At 38.4% G+C, this 20,054-nt stretch overlaps 1 protein-coding gene and 1 pseudogene across 6 annotated transcripts in view; one reads left to right on the top strand and one right to left on the bottom strand.

Moving 5' to 3' along the window:
• Positions 1–20,054, bottom strand: part of UVRAG (UV radiation resistance associated) — a 312,994-nt gene that overhangs the window by 221,907 nt on the left and 71,033 nt on the right. For all 6 annotated transcript variants that reach the window (XR_012015697.1, XR_012015696.1, XM_072794671.1 and 3 more), the window contains exon 6: positions 1,764–1,849. Coding sequence is in view for 4 of the 6 variants with exons in the window: in XM_072794671.1 (XP_072650772.1) it covers positions 1,764–1,849 (86 nt within the window). In the remaining 2 variants the exon portion in view is untranslated. The remainder of the gene's footprint in view (positions 1–1,763; positions 1,850–20,054) is intronic.
• LOC140615658 (U4 spliceosomal RNA) lies at positions 19,153–19,284 on the top strand (annotated as a pseudogene).

The following is a 20,054-nucleotide window of genomic DNA, read 5'->3' as shown; positions in this document are numbered from 1 at the left end:
ATCTAAGAAGGTAAATAAGACTCTGACAAAACTTGCTTGGATGAAAACCTTCATACCAACCTCCGGTCTGGCTCTTACTTGCTGTGTGCTCTCAGATAAATCATGTAACACTACCTCTTGGCCTCAGCTTCTACACTGAAGAGAAAGACTGATCCCTGATGTTTGAACACAAAAAAATTTATAAGAGCAAAAGATAATAAACGTGGAAATGTTTGTAAATTACACAAATTTATATTTACTGTCTCTACCTTTTAGAAGAATCAGAAAAGTTAAATGAATTCGGATAAACCAGGGATAATTGAAGTCACGGTCAATTTAACCAAAGCATTCTCTATTGTACCAGGTTGCTTCCCAAGATCCTACAGCATTTCTGCAGTTGTTATTTTCCTGTCTCGTCACAGAGCATTCAACACAGCTTAAATCTCTATTCCCTTAAATTCTATGATGCTATCTTTCCCAAATTCTCTTTTCACTGACTTCATATTTTACTTTTGATTCCAATGATTTCTCTAATAAGATCACATCATCTCACACTTGGACAGTATCTTTAAAATATTAATAGCTATACCTCCATTTCATGAGCAACACAGGTCAAGAAATATTAATAGCTTACTCACATTTCAAACTATTTCTGTACATTCCTCTCTGCAATACTTAAAACTCAATGTAGTCCCACACTGAAGAGACTCAAAAATATGAGTTATATATTTTGACACCTCCTGCTTTCTATCTCCACCATCCAATTACTAAGTCCTGTCTATTCTCTTACATATCCTAAGAAGTCAAAGTGAGAGCACCTCTCAGATAATAATCAAAAGTCATCAAATGTCTGTGGTTACTTTAATTGAAATCATTGTCTCCTAAGAGCAATTTACACAGACCATGTGACCAAACTTTATCAGCATGTATAATAAGATTCAAGATTTGTAAAGAAAAGGCCCATTTCATTATGTTTATAAAGTAAACAATCATCCAATTGGACAAGAGTCCAACCATCCTCCCGGACTCTTCCTCTAGTAGATATATTGAGGATGTCTAATGGTCTGAAATTTATGATGTGTTATGTAAACATTAGAAAAATACTGCCAAAATCAAATTTCAATGAACCATCTGTCTGAGTAGGGTGAACATAGGCTGAGTGTCACTGTTACCTTTATTTCGAATTGCATTTATTTTGGTTGCCTGCCTCCTGGGAAAATGTCCTTGATGATCTACCACATTGAAAATTAAAAACATATTTAGAAATTTTTCAAAATTAAACCCAGACATTATGAAAATATAGAGTTAAGGCAGTTAGTTAAGCCTCTGAGCATGAGATTCATGCAAAGCTCCTTTGCCTTGCCAACATGATTCTTTTAAAATGAACAGCAGGTCAAAATTCTTAAGCCATGTCTGGGGCTATTAGAGGGCTTTTCTAGTAATGCTGTAGTCATTAAGATTTTGATAAGTCTAAATTTTGTACCTCGGGTTGCTGTTCTTTATAGTACAGAAAACCAGAAACAGCTCACATCCCTGTTAAAAGATCACTGGCTTCCAATCATTCTCTCCCACTGTCCAGAGAAAGGAAATGGCGTTCCAAAGGCTTTGTGAAAGAGATAAACTTAAATCATTGTAGCTACAAAATTTATGAAGCTCTCACTAAAAAATGCTAAGCCTGAATAACAGCTTCTAAAGCTCCCATACATTTCCTCACACAAAAATGTCACAAACTCAAAATGAGGAAGATTCTTTAGAAAATGCAGGAGGTCTAAGAAGTTTCTTACCGCAGCAAAGAGAAAACATCATAAGAATTGCGAACACAGTTCTGATCCACCTGAAGAAGAATATTCTTCTGAGCATTTGGATATCCCTGAAAGACATTAATCAACAAATTAATGAAAGTAAAACAAAATATGTGTAAAAATTAATCTTTTTGTGTGTCGTCTAAAAATTATGATTTAGAAACCCCCTCAGTAAATTCAAATAATTAAGGATTCCAAAAAGTACAATTTCCATATAACTGAAGTTTAACAATTTAAGTAAGTGAATTTAAAATATCTTCTAATATTTACCTAGAGAAACCATGCTTCACATTATAAATTGTGGTGAAATTCCCAGGGAAGCCCCAAAAGTCTTTTTAACATATTACGTAACTGAAGAATATTAACAATCATATTTCAAGGGACACCTGGGTAGCTCAGTCAGTTAAGCACCCAACTCTTGATTTTGGCTTAGGTCATGGATCTCAGGGTAATGAGACTGAGCATCACATCAGGCTCTTCACTTGGTGGGGTATCTGCTTGAGATTCTCTCACCCTCTGCTCCCCCCCCCATTTGCATGCTCTGTGTCTCAAATAAATAAACCTTTAAAAAAAAACCAATAATATTTCAAGCATGTGTGGCTATCCTATATGTTTTTATGGGGAAAGGCATTTCAGGTTCTAATTAGTAATACCAGAAGCAAATATTTCCACTCAGTGGAATAAATGTGGTAGGAGCACCAGAAAGAATACAACAAAATTCCACAAGAAGAACAGAACAGGTATCTGTTATTTAAGAAATGCAAAGCAAGCAATAGTCAAGAAAAAAGGACTCAGGACCCAGACACCTGGATTACAATTTAAGCTCTTAATATACCAGCTCTGTAATCTTGAGCAAGGCACCTTAACTCTCTTAACTTTGGTTTGTTTTTTCCATCTAGAACATAGAGATGATAACATTATCTACCTCACCAATTGCTGTGGGAATTAAGTGTCAATATTTGTAAAGTGAGAAGTATGTTAAAAAAAAAGCACTATATAAATGTTTGCTACAATGCTAATATAAGCCTTTTTTAAAAAGTGCATTGCCACAGACATTAGAAGGTTAATTAAGGGAATGTGAACAACTTTATGCCAACATATTTGACAATCTAAATGAATCAGACTCCCTCCTTGAAAAAAATCAACATGCCAAAATTGAAATGAAGTAACATTTGAATAACCCTGTGTCTACTGTTCAAGTGAATAAATAATTGAAAAGCTTCCCACAAAAAAGTCTAGGTCCAGATAGTTTCACTGATGAATTCCATCAAACATTTAGAAATAACATCCATTTAACACAAAAAAAATAAAATAGAGGAAAAGAGAACAATTTCCAACGCATAAGATCAACATTACTGATACTAAAACCTGACAAAGACATCACACGCATGCACACACACACACGCATACACACACAGACTGAATATCCTTCTTTAAAAAAAAAAGATTTATTTATTTATTTATGATAGACATAGAAAGAGAGAGAGAGAGAGGCAGAGACACAGGAGGAGGGAGAAACAGGCTCCACGCTGGGAGCACGACGTGGGACTCGATCCCGGGACTCCAGAATCACGCCCTGGGCCAAAGGCAGGCGCTAAACCGCTGAGCCACCCAGGGATCCCCAATATCCCTCTTGAATACACATACAGAAATCTTTAATGAAATTTTAGCAAATTGAAGCAGTAATACATTATAAAGATACAAGAGTAACACATCATTACTGACTGAATTTATTCTAAGAATACAATATCAGTTTAGCATTTAAAATCAATCAATTAGAAAAATACATGATACAATTGTATATCTATCTTGATGGGCACATATTATAAAGATGTAACTTGTGACAATAACATAAAGGTGGCGTATAGTGCTATATAAAAGAAAAGTTTTTGTATAATATTAAAACTAAGTTGGTATTAATTTGAACTATATGATTATAAATTAAGATGCTGACTGTAATCCTGAGGGCAACCACTAAGAAAATAACTAAAAGATACATTGTAATGTATACATGGGAAATGACAAAGAAATCAAAATGTTACATGAGAAGACATACAGCACAAAAGAAGGTAGTAACAGAAGAATACAGAAACAAAAAAGATATAAGAAATAAACAAAAGTAGAAGTCCTGTCTTTGTAATTAAATGTAAAAAAATTAAACACTCCAATTAAAAGGCAGAGATTGGCTTATTGATTTTGGGGTGTTTTTTTTTTAAGATTTTATTTATTTGAGAGAGAGAGAGCGCGTGCACAAGCAGGGAGAGGGGCAGAGGGAGAAGCAGACTCTACACTGAGCAGGGAGCCTGATGCAGGTACAAGACCCAGGATCATGACCTGAGCCAAAGGCAAACACTTAACTAACTGGGCCACCCAGGTACCCCTGGATTTCCTTTTAGTAATTCATGATATGTTGTCTACAAGAGTCGTGCTTTAGAAACAAAAACATAAATAGGTTGAAAATGAAAGGACAGAAAGATATTCCATGTAAGTAGTAACCAAAAGAGAGCTGGAGTGGCTATACTAATATCTGACAAGTTACTTTAAAACAAAAAACAGGGAATCCCAGGTGGCTCAGCAGTTTAGCATCGCCTTCAGCCCAGGGCCTGATCCTGGAGACCCGGGACCGGGTCCCACGTTGGGCTCCCTGCATGGAGCCTGCTTCTCCCTCTGCCTGTCTCCACCTCTCTCTCTCTCTCTCTCTCTCAATAAATAAATAAATAAATAAATAAATAAATAAATAAATAAATAAATAAAATCTTAAAAAATTACAAGAGACAAAGAAGGACATTGTACAATGAAGAAAAGGTCAAGAAGACATAAATGGTTATAAACATATATGCACCTAACAACATAACAAAACATATGAATCAAAAACTGACAAAACTGGAGGAGGGGCAAGATGGCGGAAGAGTGGGGTCCCCAGGTCACCTGTCCCCACCAAATTACCTAGATAACCTTCAAATCATCCTGAATATCTATGAATTCGGCCTGAGATTTAAAGAGAGAACACCTGGAATGCTACAGTGAGAAGAGTTCGTGCTTCTATCAAGGCAGGAAGACGGGGAAAAAGAAATAAAGAAACAAAGGCCTCCAAGGGGGAGGGGCCCCGCGAGGAGCCGGGCTGAGGCCGGGGCGAGTGTCCCCAGGACAGGAGAGCCCCGTCCCGGAGGAGCAGGAGCTGCACCGACCTTCCCGGGCGGAAAGGGGCCCGCAGGGAGTTGGAGCAGGACCCAGGAGGGCGGGGATGCCCTCGGGTTCCCGGGGCCAGTAACAGAGCAACTGCGCGCCCAGGAGAGTGCGCCGAGCTCCCTAAGGGCTGCAGCGCGCACGGCGGGACCCAGAGCAGCTTGGAGGGACTCGGGCGGCGGCTCCGCGGAGGGGGCTGCGCAGCCCGGGGGCGCGAATCCAACAGCGCAGGCTTCGGAGCACAGGGCGCCGGGACACAGCCCAGGATCCCGCCTCCCCCAGGACAGGCAGAGGCCGGGAGGGCCCAGGACAGCAAGGACGCACCTGCCCCGAGCTGAGCAGATCAGCGGCCCCGCCCCCGAGCATCCAGGCCCTGCAGACGGAGAGCTCCAGAGTTACTGCAGGAGTTGAATCCAGAGCTGGCCGCTGCCACTGTGGTTGTTCCTCCTGGTGCCTCACGGGGTAAACAACCCCCACTGAGCCCTGCACCAGGCAGGGGGCAGAGCAGCTCCCCCAAGTGCTAACACCTGAAAATCAGCAAAACAGGCTCCTCCCCCAGAAGACCAGCTAGACGGACAAGTTCCAAGGGAAGTCAAGGGACTTATAGTATACAGAATCAGAAGATACTCCCCCGTGGTTTTTGTTTTTTTTTCTTTTTGATTTCTGATTGCTTCCCCCACCTTTTTTCACCTTTCTTTCTTTTTCTTTCTCTTCTTCTTTTTTCCTTTTTTTCTTCCTTTTTTCTTTTTTCTTTTTCTCTTTTCTTTCCTTCTCTCTCTCCCTTTTTCTCCTTTTCCCAATACAACTTGTTTTTGGCCACTCTGCACTGAGCAAAATGACTAGAAGGAAAACCTCACCTCAAAAGAAAGAATCAGAAACAGTCCTCTCTCCCAAGAGTTACAAAATCTGGATTACAATTCAATGTCAGAAAGCCAATTCAGATGCACTATTATACAGCTACTGGTGGCTCTAGAAAAAAGCATAAAGGACTCAAGAGACTTCATGACTGCAGAATTTAGATCCAATCAGGCAGAAATTAAAAATCAATTGAATGAGATGCAATCCAAACTAGAAGTCCTAACGACGAGGGTTAACGAGGTGGAAGAACGAGTGAGTGACATAGAAGACAAGTTGACGGCAAAGAGGGAAACTGAGGAAAAAAGAGACAGACAATTAAAAGACCATGAAGACAGATTAAGGGAAATAAACGACGGCCTGAGGAAGAAAAACCTACGTTTAATTGGGGTTCCCAAGGGCGCCAAAAGGAACAGAGGGCCAGAATATGTATTTGAACAAATCCTAGCTGAAAACTTTCCTAATCTGGGAAGGGAAACAGGCATTCAGATGCAGGAAATAGAGAGATCCCCCCCTAAAATCAATAAAAACCGTTCAACACCTCGACACTTAATAGTGAAGCTTGCAAATTCCAAAGATAAAGAGAAGATCCTTAAAGCAGCAAGAGACAAGAAATCCCTGACTTTTATGGGGAGGAGTATTAGGGTAACAGCAGACCTCTCCACAGAGACCTGGCAGGCCAGAAAGGGCTGGCAGGATATATTCAGGGTCCTAAATGAGAAGAACATGCAACCAAGAATACTTTATCCAGCAAGGCTCTCATTCAAAATGGAAGGAGAGATAAAGAGCTTCCAAGACAGGCAGCAACTAAAAGAATATGTGACCTCCAAACCAGCTCTGCAAGAAATTTTAAGGGGGACTCTTAAAACTCCCCTTTAAGAAGAAGTTCAGTGGAAAAATCCACAAAAACAAGGACTGAATAGATATCATGATGACACTAAACTCATATCTTTCAATAGTAACTCTGAACGTGAACGGGCTTAATGACGCCATCAAAAGGCGCAGGGTTTCAGACTGGATAAAAAAGCAGGACCCATCTATTTGCTGTCTACAAGAGACTCATTTTAGACAGAAGGACACCTACAACCTGAAAATAAAAGGTTGGAGAACCATTTACCATTCAAATGGTCCTCAAAAGAAAGCAGGGGTAGCCATCCTTATATCAGATAAACTAAAATTTACCCCGAAGACTGTAGTGAGAGATGAAGAGGGACACTATCTCATACTCTTGGATCTATCCAACAAGAGGACTTAACAATCCTCAATATACATGCCCCGAATGTGGGAGCTGCCAAATATTTAAACCAATTAATAACCAAAGTGAAGAAATACTTAGATAATAATACACTTATACTTGGTGACTTCAATCTAGCTCTTTCTACCCTCGATAGGTCTTCTAAGCACAACATCTCCAAAGAAACGAGAGCTTTAAATGATACACTGGACCAGATGGATTTCACAGATATCTACAGAACTTTACATCCAAACACAGCTGAATACACATTCTTCTCAAGTGCACATGGAACTTTCTCCAGAATAGACCACATACTGGGTCACAAATCGGGTCTGAACTGATACCAAAAGATTGGGATCGTCCCCTGCATAGTCTCAGACCATAACGCCTTGAAATTAGAACTAAATCACAACAAGAAGTTTGGAAGGACCTCAAACACGTGGAGGTTAAGGACCATCCTGCTAAAAGATGAAAGGGTCAACCAGGAAATTAAGGAAGAATTAAAAAGATTCATGGAAACTAATGAGAATGAAGATACAACCGTTCAAAATCTTTGGGATGCAGCAAAAGCAGTCCTAAGGGGGAAATACATCGCAATACAAGCGTCCATTCAAAAACTGGAAAGAACTCAAATACAAAAGCTAACCTTCCACATAAAGGAGCTAGAGAAAAAACAGCAGATGGACCCCACGGCCAGCAGAAGAAGAGAGTTAATTAAAATTCGAGCAGAACTCAACGAAATCGAGACCAGAAGAACTGTGAAACATATCAACAGAACCAGGAGTTGGTTCTTTGAAAGAATTAATAAGATACATAAACCATTAGCCAGCCTTATTAAAAAGAAGAGAGAAGAGACTCAAATTAATAAAATCATGAATGAGAAAGGAGAGATCACTACCAACACCAAGGAAATACAAACGATTTTAAAAACATATTATGAACAGCTATACACCAATAAATTAGGCAATCTAGAAGAAATGGACGCATTCCTGGAAAGCCACAAACTACCAAAACTGGAACAGGAAGAAATAGAAAACCTGAACAGGCCAATAACCAGGGAGAAAAGTGAAGCAGTCATCAAAAACCTCCCAAGACAAGTCCAGGGCCAGATGGCTTCCCAGGGGAATTCTATCAAATGTTTAAAGAAGAAATCATACCTATCCTACTAAAGCTGTTTGGAAAGATAGAAAGAGATGGAGTACTTCCAAATTCGTTCTATGAGGCCAGCATCACCTTAATTCCAAAACCAGACAAAGACCCCACCAAAAAGGAGAATTACAGACCAATATCCCTGATGAACATGGATGCAAAAATTCTCAACAAGATACTAGCCAATAGGATCCAACAGCACATTAAGAAAATTATTCACCACGACCAAGTAGGATTTATCCCCGGGACACAAGGCTGGTTCAACACTCGTAAAACAATCAATGTGATTCATCATATCAGCAAGAGAAAAACCAAGAACCATATGATCCTCTCATTAGATGCAGAGAAAGCATTTGACATAATACAGCATCCATTCCTGATCAAAACTCTTCAGAGTGTAGGGATAGAGGGAACTTTCCTCGACATCTTAAAAGCCATCTACGAAAAGCCCACAGCAAATATCATTCTCAATGGGGAAGCATTGGGAGCCTTTCCCCTAAGATGAGGAACAGACAGGGATGTGCACTCTCACCACTGCTATTCAACATAGTACTGGAAGTCCTAGCCTCAGCAATCAGACAACAAAAAGACATTAAAGGCATTCAAATTGGCAAAGAAGAAGTCAAACTCTCCCTTTTCGCCGATGACATGATACCCTACATAGAAAACCCAAAAGCCTCCACCCCAAGATTGCTAGAACTCATACAGCAATTTGGTAGCGTGGCAGGATACAAAATCAATGCCCAGAAATCAATGGCATTTCTATACACTAACAATGAGACTGAAGAAAGAGAAATTAAGGAGTCAATCCCATTTACAATTGCCCCCAAAAGCATAAGATACCTAGGAATAAACCTCACCAAAGAGGTAAAGGATCTATACCCTAAAAACTATAAAACACTTCTGAAAGAAATTGAAGAAGACACAAAGAGACGGAAAAATATTCCATGCTCATGGATTGGCAGAATTAATATTGTGAAAATGTCAATGTTACCCAGGGCAATATACACGTTTAATGCAATCCCTATCAAAATACCATGGACCTTCTTCAGAGAGTTAGAACAAATTATTTTAAGATTTGTGTGGAATCAGAAAAGACCCCGAATAGCCAGGGGAATTTTAAAAAAGAAAACCATATCTGGGGGCATCACAATGCCAGATTTCAGGTTGTACTACAAAGCTGTGGTCATCAAGACAGTGTGGTACTGGCACAAAAACAGACGCACAGATCAATGGAACAGAATAGAGAATCCAGAAGTGGACCCTCAACTCTATGGTCAACTAATATTTGACAAAGCAGGAAAGACTACCCACCAGAAAAAAGACAGTCCCTTCAATAAGTGGTGCTGGGAAAATTGGACATCCACATGCAGAAGAATAAAACTAGACCACTCTCTTGCACCATACACAAAGATAAACTCAAAATGGATGAAAGATCTAAATGTGAGACAAGATTCCATCAAAATCCTAGAGAAGAACACAGGCAACACCCTTTTTGAACTTGGCCACAGTAACTTCTTGCAAGATACATCCAGGAAGGCAAAAGAAACAAAAGCAAAAATGAACTATTGGGACTTCATCAAGATAAGAAGCTTTTGCACAGCAAAGGATACAGTCAACAAAACTAAAAGACAACCTACAGAATGGGAGAAGATATTTGCAAATGACGTATCAGATAAAGGGCTAGTTTCCAAGATCTATAAAGAACTTATTAAACTCAACACCAAAGAAACAAACAATCCAATCATGAAATGGGCAAAAGACATGAAGAGAAATCTCACAGAGGAAGATGTAGACATGGCCAACATGCACATGAGAAAATGCTCTGCATCACTTGCCATTAGGGAAATACAAATCAAAACCACAATGAGATACCACCTCACACCACCAGTGAGAATGGGGAAAATTAACAAGGCAGGAAACCACAAATGTTGGAGAGGATGCGGAGAAAAGGGAACCCTCTTACACTGTTTTGGGAATGTGAACTGGTGCACCCACTCTGGAAAACTGTGTGGAGGTTCCTCAAAGAGTTAAAAATAGACCTGCCCTACGACCCAGCAATTGCACTGTTGGGGATTTACCCCAAAGATTCAGATGCAATGAAACACCGGGACACCTGCACCCCGATGTTTCTAGCAGCAATGTCCACAATAGCCAAACTGTGGAAGGAGCCTCGGTGTCCATCGAAAGATGAATGGATAAAGAAGATGTAGTTTATGTATACAATGGAATATTCCTCAGCCATTAGAAACGACAAATACCCACCATTTGCTTCAACGTGGATGGAACTGGAGGGTATTATGCTGAGTGAAGTAAGTCAATCGGAGAAGGACAAACAGTGTATGTTCTCATTCATTTGGGGAATATAAATAATAGTGAAAGGGAATATAAGGGAAGGGAGAAGAAATGTGTGGGAAATATCAGAAAGGGAGACAGAACGTAAAGACTGCTAACTCTGGGAAACGAACTAGGGGTGGTGGAAGGGGAGGAGGGCGGGGGGTGGGGGTGAGTGGGTGACGGGCACTGAGGGGGACACTTGACGGGATGAGCACTGGGTGTTATTCTGTATGGTGGTAAACTGAACACCAATAAAAATTATTTTATTAAAAAAAAAACAAAAACTAAAACTGAGATATCAATACCCCACCTAACAATGGAAAGCACAACCATACAAAAGATAAACAAGGAAACAGAAGACATGAATAATACTATATATCAATTAGATCTAATAGAGGCAAACAAAATGTTCCACCTAACACAACCATACATATATTCTTCTCAAGTGTACATGGGACATTCTCCAAGCTGGACCATATGTTCAGCCACAAAACAAGTATCAATAAATTATTAAAAGTTGAAATCATACAAAGTATTTTATCTGACTGTAATGGAATGAAACTAGAAATCAGTAACAGAAGGAAATTTGGAAAATCCAAGAACTGCAAAGTAAACAACACACTGTTAAACAAGCAGTGGGCCAAAGAACAAATTACAAGGAAAATTATTAAATACTTTGAGATGAACAAAAATGAAAGTGTAACATACCAAAACATATGTGATATAATGAAAACAGGCTAAGGGAAATTTACAGTGGTAAACATCTACATTACTTTTTTAAGAAGTAATAGAGTTCAAATCAATAACCTAATCTTCCTTCCACCTTAAAGAACTAAAAGAACAAACCAAGCCCAAAATAAGGAAAGAAATAATATTTGAGCTGAGATCCAGGAAATAGAGAATGCAAAAACAATAGAGAAAATCAACAAAACCAAAAGTCAGGTCTTTGAAAAGATCAACAAAACTGACAGACCTCAAATCTAGACTAAGGAAAAAAAACAGAGAGAAGACTCAAATCACTAAAAATCAGGAATGTGAATGGGAACATTATTACCAATCTTATTATAGAAATAAAAAGTGTTATAGAAGAATGTTATAAACAATTGTATGCCAATAAATCAGATAACCTAGATAAAATGGAAATTCCTGGAAACACAAAAGCTCCCCAAAATGACTCAAGAAAAAACAGAAAATCTGATCAGACCTACAGCAAGTCGTTGAGATAAGTAAAGTCATTGATTAGCTAAACTATTCCCTAGTATTGCTGCCTCACTATCTACTTTGTTTGGCCAAGGGGCCTGCAAAGACCTTAAACTGACGAGACCTCTCAAGGAAGCACATGTCCTAAATAGCAGGCCACAGAGACACAAGCAATGTAAGTCTGCTTACAAGAACTGACGATAGGACTTTGGGATCAACGGTCTCTCCTGGCTCCCCGCGCTTATGTCCTAAATGCCCCTTAGAAAAAATTATTGGGGGGCAGCCTGGGTGGCTCAGCGGTTTAGTGCCTGTCTTCGGCCCAGGGTGTGACCCTAGAGACCCGGGATCGAGTCCCACGTCAGGCTCCCTGCATGGAGCCTGCTCCTCCTTTTGCCTGTGTCTCTGCCTCTGTGTGTGTCTGTGTGTGTCTGTGTGTGTCCCATGAATAAATAAAATCTGAAAGAAAAAGAAAAAAAAAGAAAGAAAGAAAGAAAGAAAGAGAAAGAAAGAAAAGAGAAAGAAAAGAAAAAAAGAAAGAAAAGAAAAGAAAAGAAAAGAGAAAAGAAAAGAAAGAAAAGAAAAGAAAAGAAAAGAACAGAACAGAACAGAAAAGAAAAGAAAAGAAAAGAAAAGAAAAGAAAAGAAAAGAAAAGAAAAGAAAAGAGAAAAAGAAAAAATTCTTGGTGGAGCTTACCAAAACCCTGCTCTTTTGGTTTGAACTGCCAAATCTAGCCCTAGCCCAGTAACTCCAAAATATTCCACCCACAAACCCTAAATAACAAAGGCACTGTACTCCAGATCCTGCCTCTCTCTACACTCTGCCTTGACCTCCTTATATGGTTCCTTAATGCATGCCCTGTAATTCCTCTAGGACTTGTAAGTAAAAAAATTTTCTGTTTCAGTATCTCTCATGCTCTATTGCTGAACCATGGTTCACCAACCAGCACTCTGTGGTGCTGTGGCTAATAAATGTTAATTTAATAAAGTCATAACACAATTAAAGAAGCTGAAATCAGTAATCATAAAACTCCCAGCAATGAAAAGCCTAGAACCACATGATTTGACAGGTGAATTCTATCAATTACTTAAAGAAAAAATAACATCAATCCTTCTCAAAGACTTCTCAAAAAAATGAAAGAGAAGGAAATATTTCTTAACTCATTCTATGATGCCAGTATTATCCTGATACCAAAGCCAGACAATAACAGCACAAGAATATCCCTTATAAATATATATGCAAAAATCCCTTATGAATATACATGCAAAAATCTTCAACAAAATACTAGCAAAGCTAATCCAGCCAGGGCACCTGGGTGGCTCAGTTGCTTAAGCTCAGGCTCGGGTCGTGATCCTGGAGTGCAGGGATGGAGCCCCCCTTTGGTTCCCTGCTCAAGCGGAGAGCCTGCTTCTCCCTCTCCTGTTGCCCCTCCTCCTGCTCATGTGTATGTGCGCTCTCTCTCTCTCTTTCTCTCTCAAACTAATAAATAAAATAAAAATCTTTAATTAAAAAAAAAAACTTAAAACAATTTGGCCAGCAACTCCACTTCTAGGTATATGTATATACCAAAAAAGAACTGAAAGCAAAGACTCAAAAAGATATTTGTACATCCACGTTCAGAGGAGTATTATTCACAATAATCAAGGAGTAGAAGCAACTCAAGTGTCTATCAACAGATGAATAAACAAAACATGATACAATCATACAATGAAATATCATTTAGCCTTAAAAGGTAATAAATTCTGATACATGCTATAATACAGATGACCCTTGAGATGGTTCATGTTTTAAAAAGTAAAATAAGCCAAAAAAATAAGTAAAATAAGCTAGAGATAAAAGGACAAATACTGTATGATTCCATTCATATAATGTACCTAATCAAATTTTTAGAAACAGAAAGTAGAAGGGTGAGTGCCAAGGGCTTGGGGAAAGAAGAGATGGGGAGTTATTGCTTAATGGGGTAGTTTTTCAGTTTTACAAAATGAGAAGAGTCCTGGAGATGGATGGTGGTAATGGCTGTAGTACAATATGAACATACTTAATGCCACTACACTGCACACTTAAAACAGTTAAGATGGTAAATTTTGTATTACGTATATCCCACCATAATTTAAAAGTAATTTTTTAAAAAAGGATTATAAACCAGGAACAAGTGGGACTTATCTATGGTATGTAAGACCAGTTCAATAAATGAAAATCAATGTAATACACCAAGTTGGTAAAGTTACTCTTCCCAATTTCAAGACATAGTACAAAGCAATGGTGATCAAAATAGTGAGCAGGTGTTGGTGGTATAGTGGTGAGCACAGCTGCCTTCCTAAATAGTGTGGTACTGGCATAAAAGGTAGATATATAGATCAACGGACTAGAACTGAGAGTCCATAAATAAACTTGCATACCTGTGGTCCACTGATTCTAGACAAAGGTATCAAGACTACTCACTGGAAAAAGAATAGTCTTTTCAACAAATGATGCTGAAACAACTGGATAACCATATGCAAAAAAGAATGACTTGGACTCATCCCTGACAGCATATATAAAAATTACCTCAAAATAGATCGAAGGCCTAATTGTAAGAATTAAAACCCTAAAACTATTTGAAGAAAGTACATGGGGGTATATAAAATACATAACCTCAGATTTGCCAGTGGATTCTTAGGTATGACACCAAAAGCATGAGCAACAAATGAATAATGAATTTAACTTCATCAAAATTAAAAATTTTGCGCATCAAAGGACACTATAAGAAAGTGAAAAAACAACCCACAAAAATATTTGTAAATCACGTATCTGATAAAGGTCTCACTCTAAAATATACAAAGAACTCTAACAACTCAACAATAAAAAGACAAACAATCCACTTTAAAAATGGGCAAAGAACTTAGAGACATTTCTCCAAAAAAAGATATACAAATATCCAACAAGCACATGAAAAAATGTTCTACATTGTTAGTCATTAGAAAAAGGTAAATCAAAACCATAATGAGATACTACTTCATACCCACTAAAATAAGTATAATAGACAAACCAACAAATAGTCAAAATTAAAAAAAAAATTTTTTAAAGATTTATGTATTTATTCATGAGAGACACACAGAGAGAGAGGCAGAAACACAGACAGAGGGAGAAGCAGGAGCCACACAGGGAGCCATATGCAGGACTCGATCCCGGATCCTGGGATCACACCCTAAGCCGAAGGCAGACACCCAACCACTGAGCCACCAGGCGTTCCCCCCCACCAAAAAAAAATTTTTTTAAGTAATCTCTATGCCCAAGGTGGGCACTGAACTCACAACCCCAAGATCAAGAGTCACATGCTCTACTGACTAAGGTAGCCAAGCATCCCACAATTTTTTAATTAAGAAAAAAAAAAACAAAATAATGTTTACAAGGACATGGAGAAATTAGAACCCTCCTATAATGCTAATGGGAATGTAAAATGTTGGCCACCGTAAAAAAAAATAAAATAAATAAAAAATAAAGGTTTGGCAATTCCTCAGAAAGTCAAACACAGAATTACCATATGACACAGCCAAGCCACTCCTAGGTATATACCTAAAAGAAACGAAAATAGGTCCTCAAACAAATACTTGTATACAAACATTCATACCAACACTAACCACAACAGCCAAAAGGTAGAAACAACCCAAATAGCCATCAATGGATGAATGACTAAATAAAATGAGATTTATTCAAGACAATGAGGTATTTTTAGCCATAGAAAATAAAGAATTATTGACACGTGCTCACATGGATGCACCTCAAAAACATCAGGCTAAGTGAATGCAGAGGGAAACATTTTTTTCCTTTTTTTTTTTTTGGATACATCTTTTTCTATTAAAAAATCATCCATACCCACTAACACACAACTAAAAGCAATATATTATAGCAAGAAAAGGAACATTCAAATTAAAGCCAGGATCCTGGGTTTTAATCCAGTCTGCCTGTCACAGAAGTGAGGAAAACAATTTAACTCCTCTAGGCCTCAGTTTCCTTCACTATAAAATGAGATGCACTCCCAGTAATAAAAACAATAATTTAAAAAATGACAGCAATACACATACAATAACATTTATGAGCATTTACAGTAAGCCAGGCAGTGTTCTTTTCCAAGTTAACATTAACAATTTAAATATGATAAGGGTTATTAACATGTTTTTCACACAACCCTGTGAAACTGGGCCTATTATTATCCCCACTTTAAAGGTGAGGAAACTGAGACACAAGAAGGATTAAGTAGAAGAGCCATGCAGTCTGGCTCCACAGCCCATTTTCTTAATGACCACTCTATACTTGATCTCTAAGACCTTTCCAGTTCTAAAATTCTGGGTCCATGGACATTTAAGGCAACTTAAGAACATTATTAAACCCTTCTGCTTCAGCCACCACTTAGCAATTAACATTCTTAAAATATGCTAAGAGCCTTGTTCTGAATGACATCTAACTTCACCAGATGTGTGATCCTGAAAGACCTCTGAGGAAGGATTATAATGGAAAGAAATGGCTCATTTGTATCTGGTTATCTGTGTGAGATACTGCCAAGTGCCAAAGAGCCCAGAGGAGATTTACATGTCACTCAAAATTCTTCTAAAGCCAGGCGTAACAATGCTTTTTCAAGGAAGGGAATAGGCACCAGGCTGGGTGAGTGCCTATTAAATTGTTCAAGAAAACAGATGATTAATTTCACATACTCAGTGAGCAGGAGTAATTCCAGGCAGATGATCAGGTGTGTTTCTAGATCAGTGGTCAACAAACTTTCATGTCAATGGCCAAATAGTAAATATTTCAGGCTTTGCCAGCTACATGTCATCTCTGTGACATATTCTTTGTTTTCTGCTTCAAATTCTTCGCAAATGTAAAAACCATTCTTGGCTCATAAGTCATACAAAACAACCATGTGCTAGACTACAGTTTGCTTACCCCTGTAGTAGACCATTGGACAAGTCACCTTTTGAAGTATGTTACTATACATTTTGAGAGTTTTTAGTGACTATCACAGTCACAACACTGTCCTTAACTTTATTAGAATTATAAGTTATACTGAAATAATCCATTTGACAGGATAATTGATTATGAAGCAACGAGTATTAATCACATACTTATTTATTTCAGTGCTTACCGAATACCTAATACATACAAGGTGTCAAGCAATTGCTACCATCCCTATAAAAGTATATAACCCAGTATACTATGATGTATACAACCCAGTTAAGGTTCTAAGTGAAGTTAAAACTTCAACGTGCCATAGGAAAAGTTACAAAAGAAATAGCTGCAGGGGTTCTGATGTGGTAAAAATTCCATCTAGAAGGAGCAGGAACATCGAAGGTTTTAGGGGTGGCAGTAATTGAGATGGACTGTGAAGTATTAAAAAGCTGAATGGCAGTGAAGGAAAGTCCTACAGAGTCTGAACTCTTGTAGCCAAAGCATGACAGTGGGGAAAACACAAGCTGCATGTTGAGAAAATAAAGCAGTGGTCCAATCTGTTCAGCTTCCATGATGTGGAAGTTACCTGGAACCCCAGAAAGAAAAATAATGGGAAACAGGGCTGAATAAGTAGCTTGGGATGGCCAGAGTAGAGAAAGCCTTGAATGCCATGCTAAAAAGCAGAGATAATCTCCAGGAAATAAGGACTCATGAGAGGTTTTTGAATGTATAGCATAAGATCAGAGGTGCATTTAAGGAAAGCTATTCTGATAATGACAAACATGACGCATTGGAGAAAACAAAATGTCCAAACACCAGTTGGCAGGGTATTCCAAAAATCCACATGTACTAGGGATAATGAGAGATCAAACACTAAAAGAAAGAAATAAAAGCACAAGTAGAGTATCATACGTACTACTGACTGAATTTAGGCTGATGGAAAGAAGGGAAAAAACAAGTCAGAGATTAGATACATCTAACAGACAATGAGAAGTCACCCTACAAAACCTTTAAGCAAAGGAATAAAAAATGAAAGTATGCCTTAGGAAGATTAATCAGGTGGTGGTGAATAACACAGGGTGGATACAAAAAAACTATAGAGTCCACAGGCCCACTGGAAAACTACTACAGTAATCCAGCCTCAAGGGGGTGCCGGTCTGAGCTTGGATCATGCATGGCAACAGAGATGGAAAAGTAGCCGTGGATAGGAGTTATTTCAAAGGACTCAAAAGAGTCTAGTGGCGAACTGTACAGAGTAGATAAAAGAAAGAAATCAATCAAGTCTAACTGCAATACTGGAGCCATAAATAAACGGGGAAATATTTTTTAAAAGATGCGGCAAATTGGAAAGAATAGAAAGCCTGGAGAGAAAAATGAAGAATTCCATTTAAAATATAATAATTTGCAAATGACAGATGTCTATGCAGAAATGGTGAGAAACTATTTAAACCTACAGAACTAGAATTTTGAGTAATAAGCCTTACAGATGATGACAACCAGCTAGTGTATCCCATTAGAATGTTTAATGATCTGCTACTACAGAAGCTTCACTTACTCATTCAACAAATATTTATTGTATTACTACTGTATGCCAGGCACAGTGCTAAGCGCTAGGAATAAATTAGTAATGAAGACAGACACTGTCCCTGCCCTTACGTAGCTTACAGTCTAGTAAGAAAGAGAGATGAGCAAATGGACAATCAGAATATATCCAGGTAAGGGTCAGTGATGAGGAAAATGAAATCCGAGGTGCCATGGGAGCATATACCCCAGGCCAGATTTAGGGGTACATCATGGAAAGCCTTTCTATAGAAATATAATCTAAGTTATGAGTGGCAATGCTTAGAAATCAGGAACCAGATCATACAGTAAGACTTTATAAGTCAGTAATTACTCTGAAATAATTTAAATAAAAGAGGGACATGACCAGCATTTTCGAAAGATAAATCTGGCTACAATGCAAGAAGTATGAAAGTAGATATTTAGCAGATACCATAAACAGTCATTCAAGAAAAAAGAGGGAGGGATCCGGGCTGATTCCTCTGTTCTGACTTGAGACAGTACATGGATAGCAGTACCATTCAATAAACTAAGGAACACAAGAGGAAGAAGTTTTTCAAGAAGGAGAGGGGAACTGAGCTCAGTTTGGGACTTGTAGAGCAAACATGTTTCTGAAACATCCAAGCAATTTGATACTAGACTGGATATATGGAAATACAGAGTGGATGTGTGGACTTGGATTATTTCTGAATGCAAAAATAACGTGTTCAAGAGAAGACAAAGGCCAAGTGGAAGCTTGAGGAAAACAGCTTAAAGACTCCACCAAAAGCTTTCCCTACCAGAACTGACAGTGTTCTAAATGTTATTCGTAAAACTATTAAGTGAGCTCTGCAAATAATCCCTTTTCTACTTACTTAGGTAGAGTAAGAAATTATGATTGGCAAGGGAAAAAAAAACAATGGTTCATTCTACTACCTGAGCATATTTTCAGCTTTGCAGTGGCAGTATCATAGCCAATAAGGTTTATCAGAGGTGTAATTATTGCTAATTGAGCATATTTTCAGATGCAATCAGTATCTATCTTAAAATACAGTATTTATTTGTACAACTTGTCTTAAAATGGCTACCTGAAAGATCAACAGCCAGCTTGTGTTTCTATGTGTATAGTCCGTTTGGACCTTAATACACTTTTAATTGCCAGTCAAGTTTAAACTGAAAAAAATTGTGCAAGTATCTCTGTTGAGCACCTTCAAACATCTGGTACCTTCTGCCTCTGAGCTCTGAGGAAGCCAAGAAGCCGAGCTTTTAGGAGGAAAGGCAAGACCTCTTCTTAAAAACTAAACCAGAACTGAATATTTATTCCTCTAGACTAGGTCTAAGGTTTGAGATCACAGAAGTTCTCTGCCTCAAAATAGTGAGAAGCAATGAGAAATAAGAACAATACTGATAAGGATGCCTGGGTGACTCAGTGGTTGAGTGTCTGCCTTTGGCTCAAGTCATGGTCCCAAGGTCCTGGGATCCAGTCCTGCATCAGGCTCTCCGCAGGGAATCTGCTTCTCCCTCTGCCTATGTCTCTGCCTCTCTCATTGTCTCTTGTGAACGAATGGATAAAATCTTTGGGGGGGGGGGGAGGAGGAAGAAGTACTGTTAAGCAAAGGTATATAGATCGTAAAACTAAAATCAATTCCTTCTTTTAATTCAATATGGTAAAGAAATCCTTGTTCATATTTTAAACTACCCTCAAAAAAGCATTACAATCAGAGTCACACAGTGCAAGTATGAAGTGGACTTACGTGCCATCAATGCTATTCCATGACAAGAAGAAATATACCTGAAAGTCTATTTTTGAGTAGAGATAGGAATGGTGTGATCCTAGTAGATGGAGTTCACT

The sequence above is a fragment of the Canis lupus genome, chromosome 23, assembly GCF_048164855.1.
Source record: "Canis lupus baileyi chromosome 23, mCanLup2.hap1, whole genome shotgun sequence".
Classification (NCBI taxonomy): Eukaryota; Metazoa; Chordata; class Mammalia; order Carnivora; family Canidae; genus Canis; species Canis lupus.
Note: the sequence above shows the minus strand (reverse complement) of the source record. Positions and strands in the feature narration are given on the sequence as shown.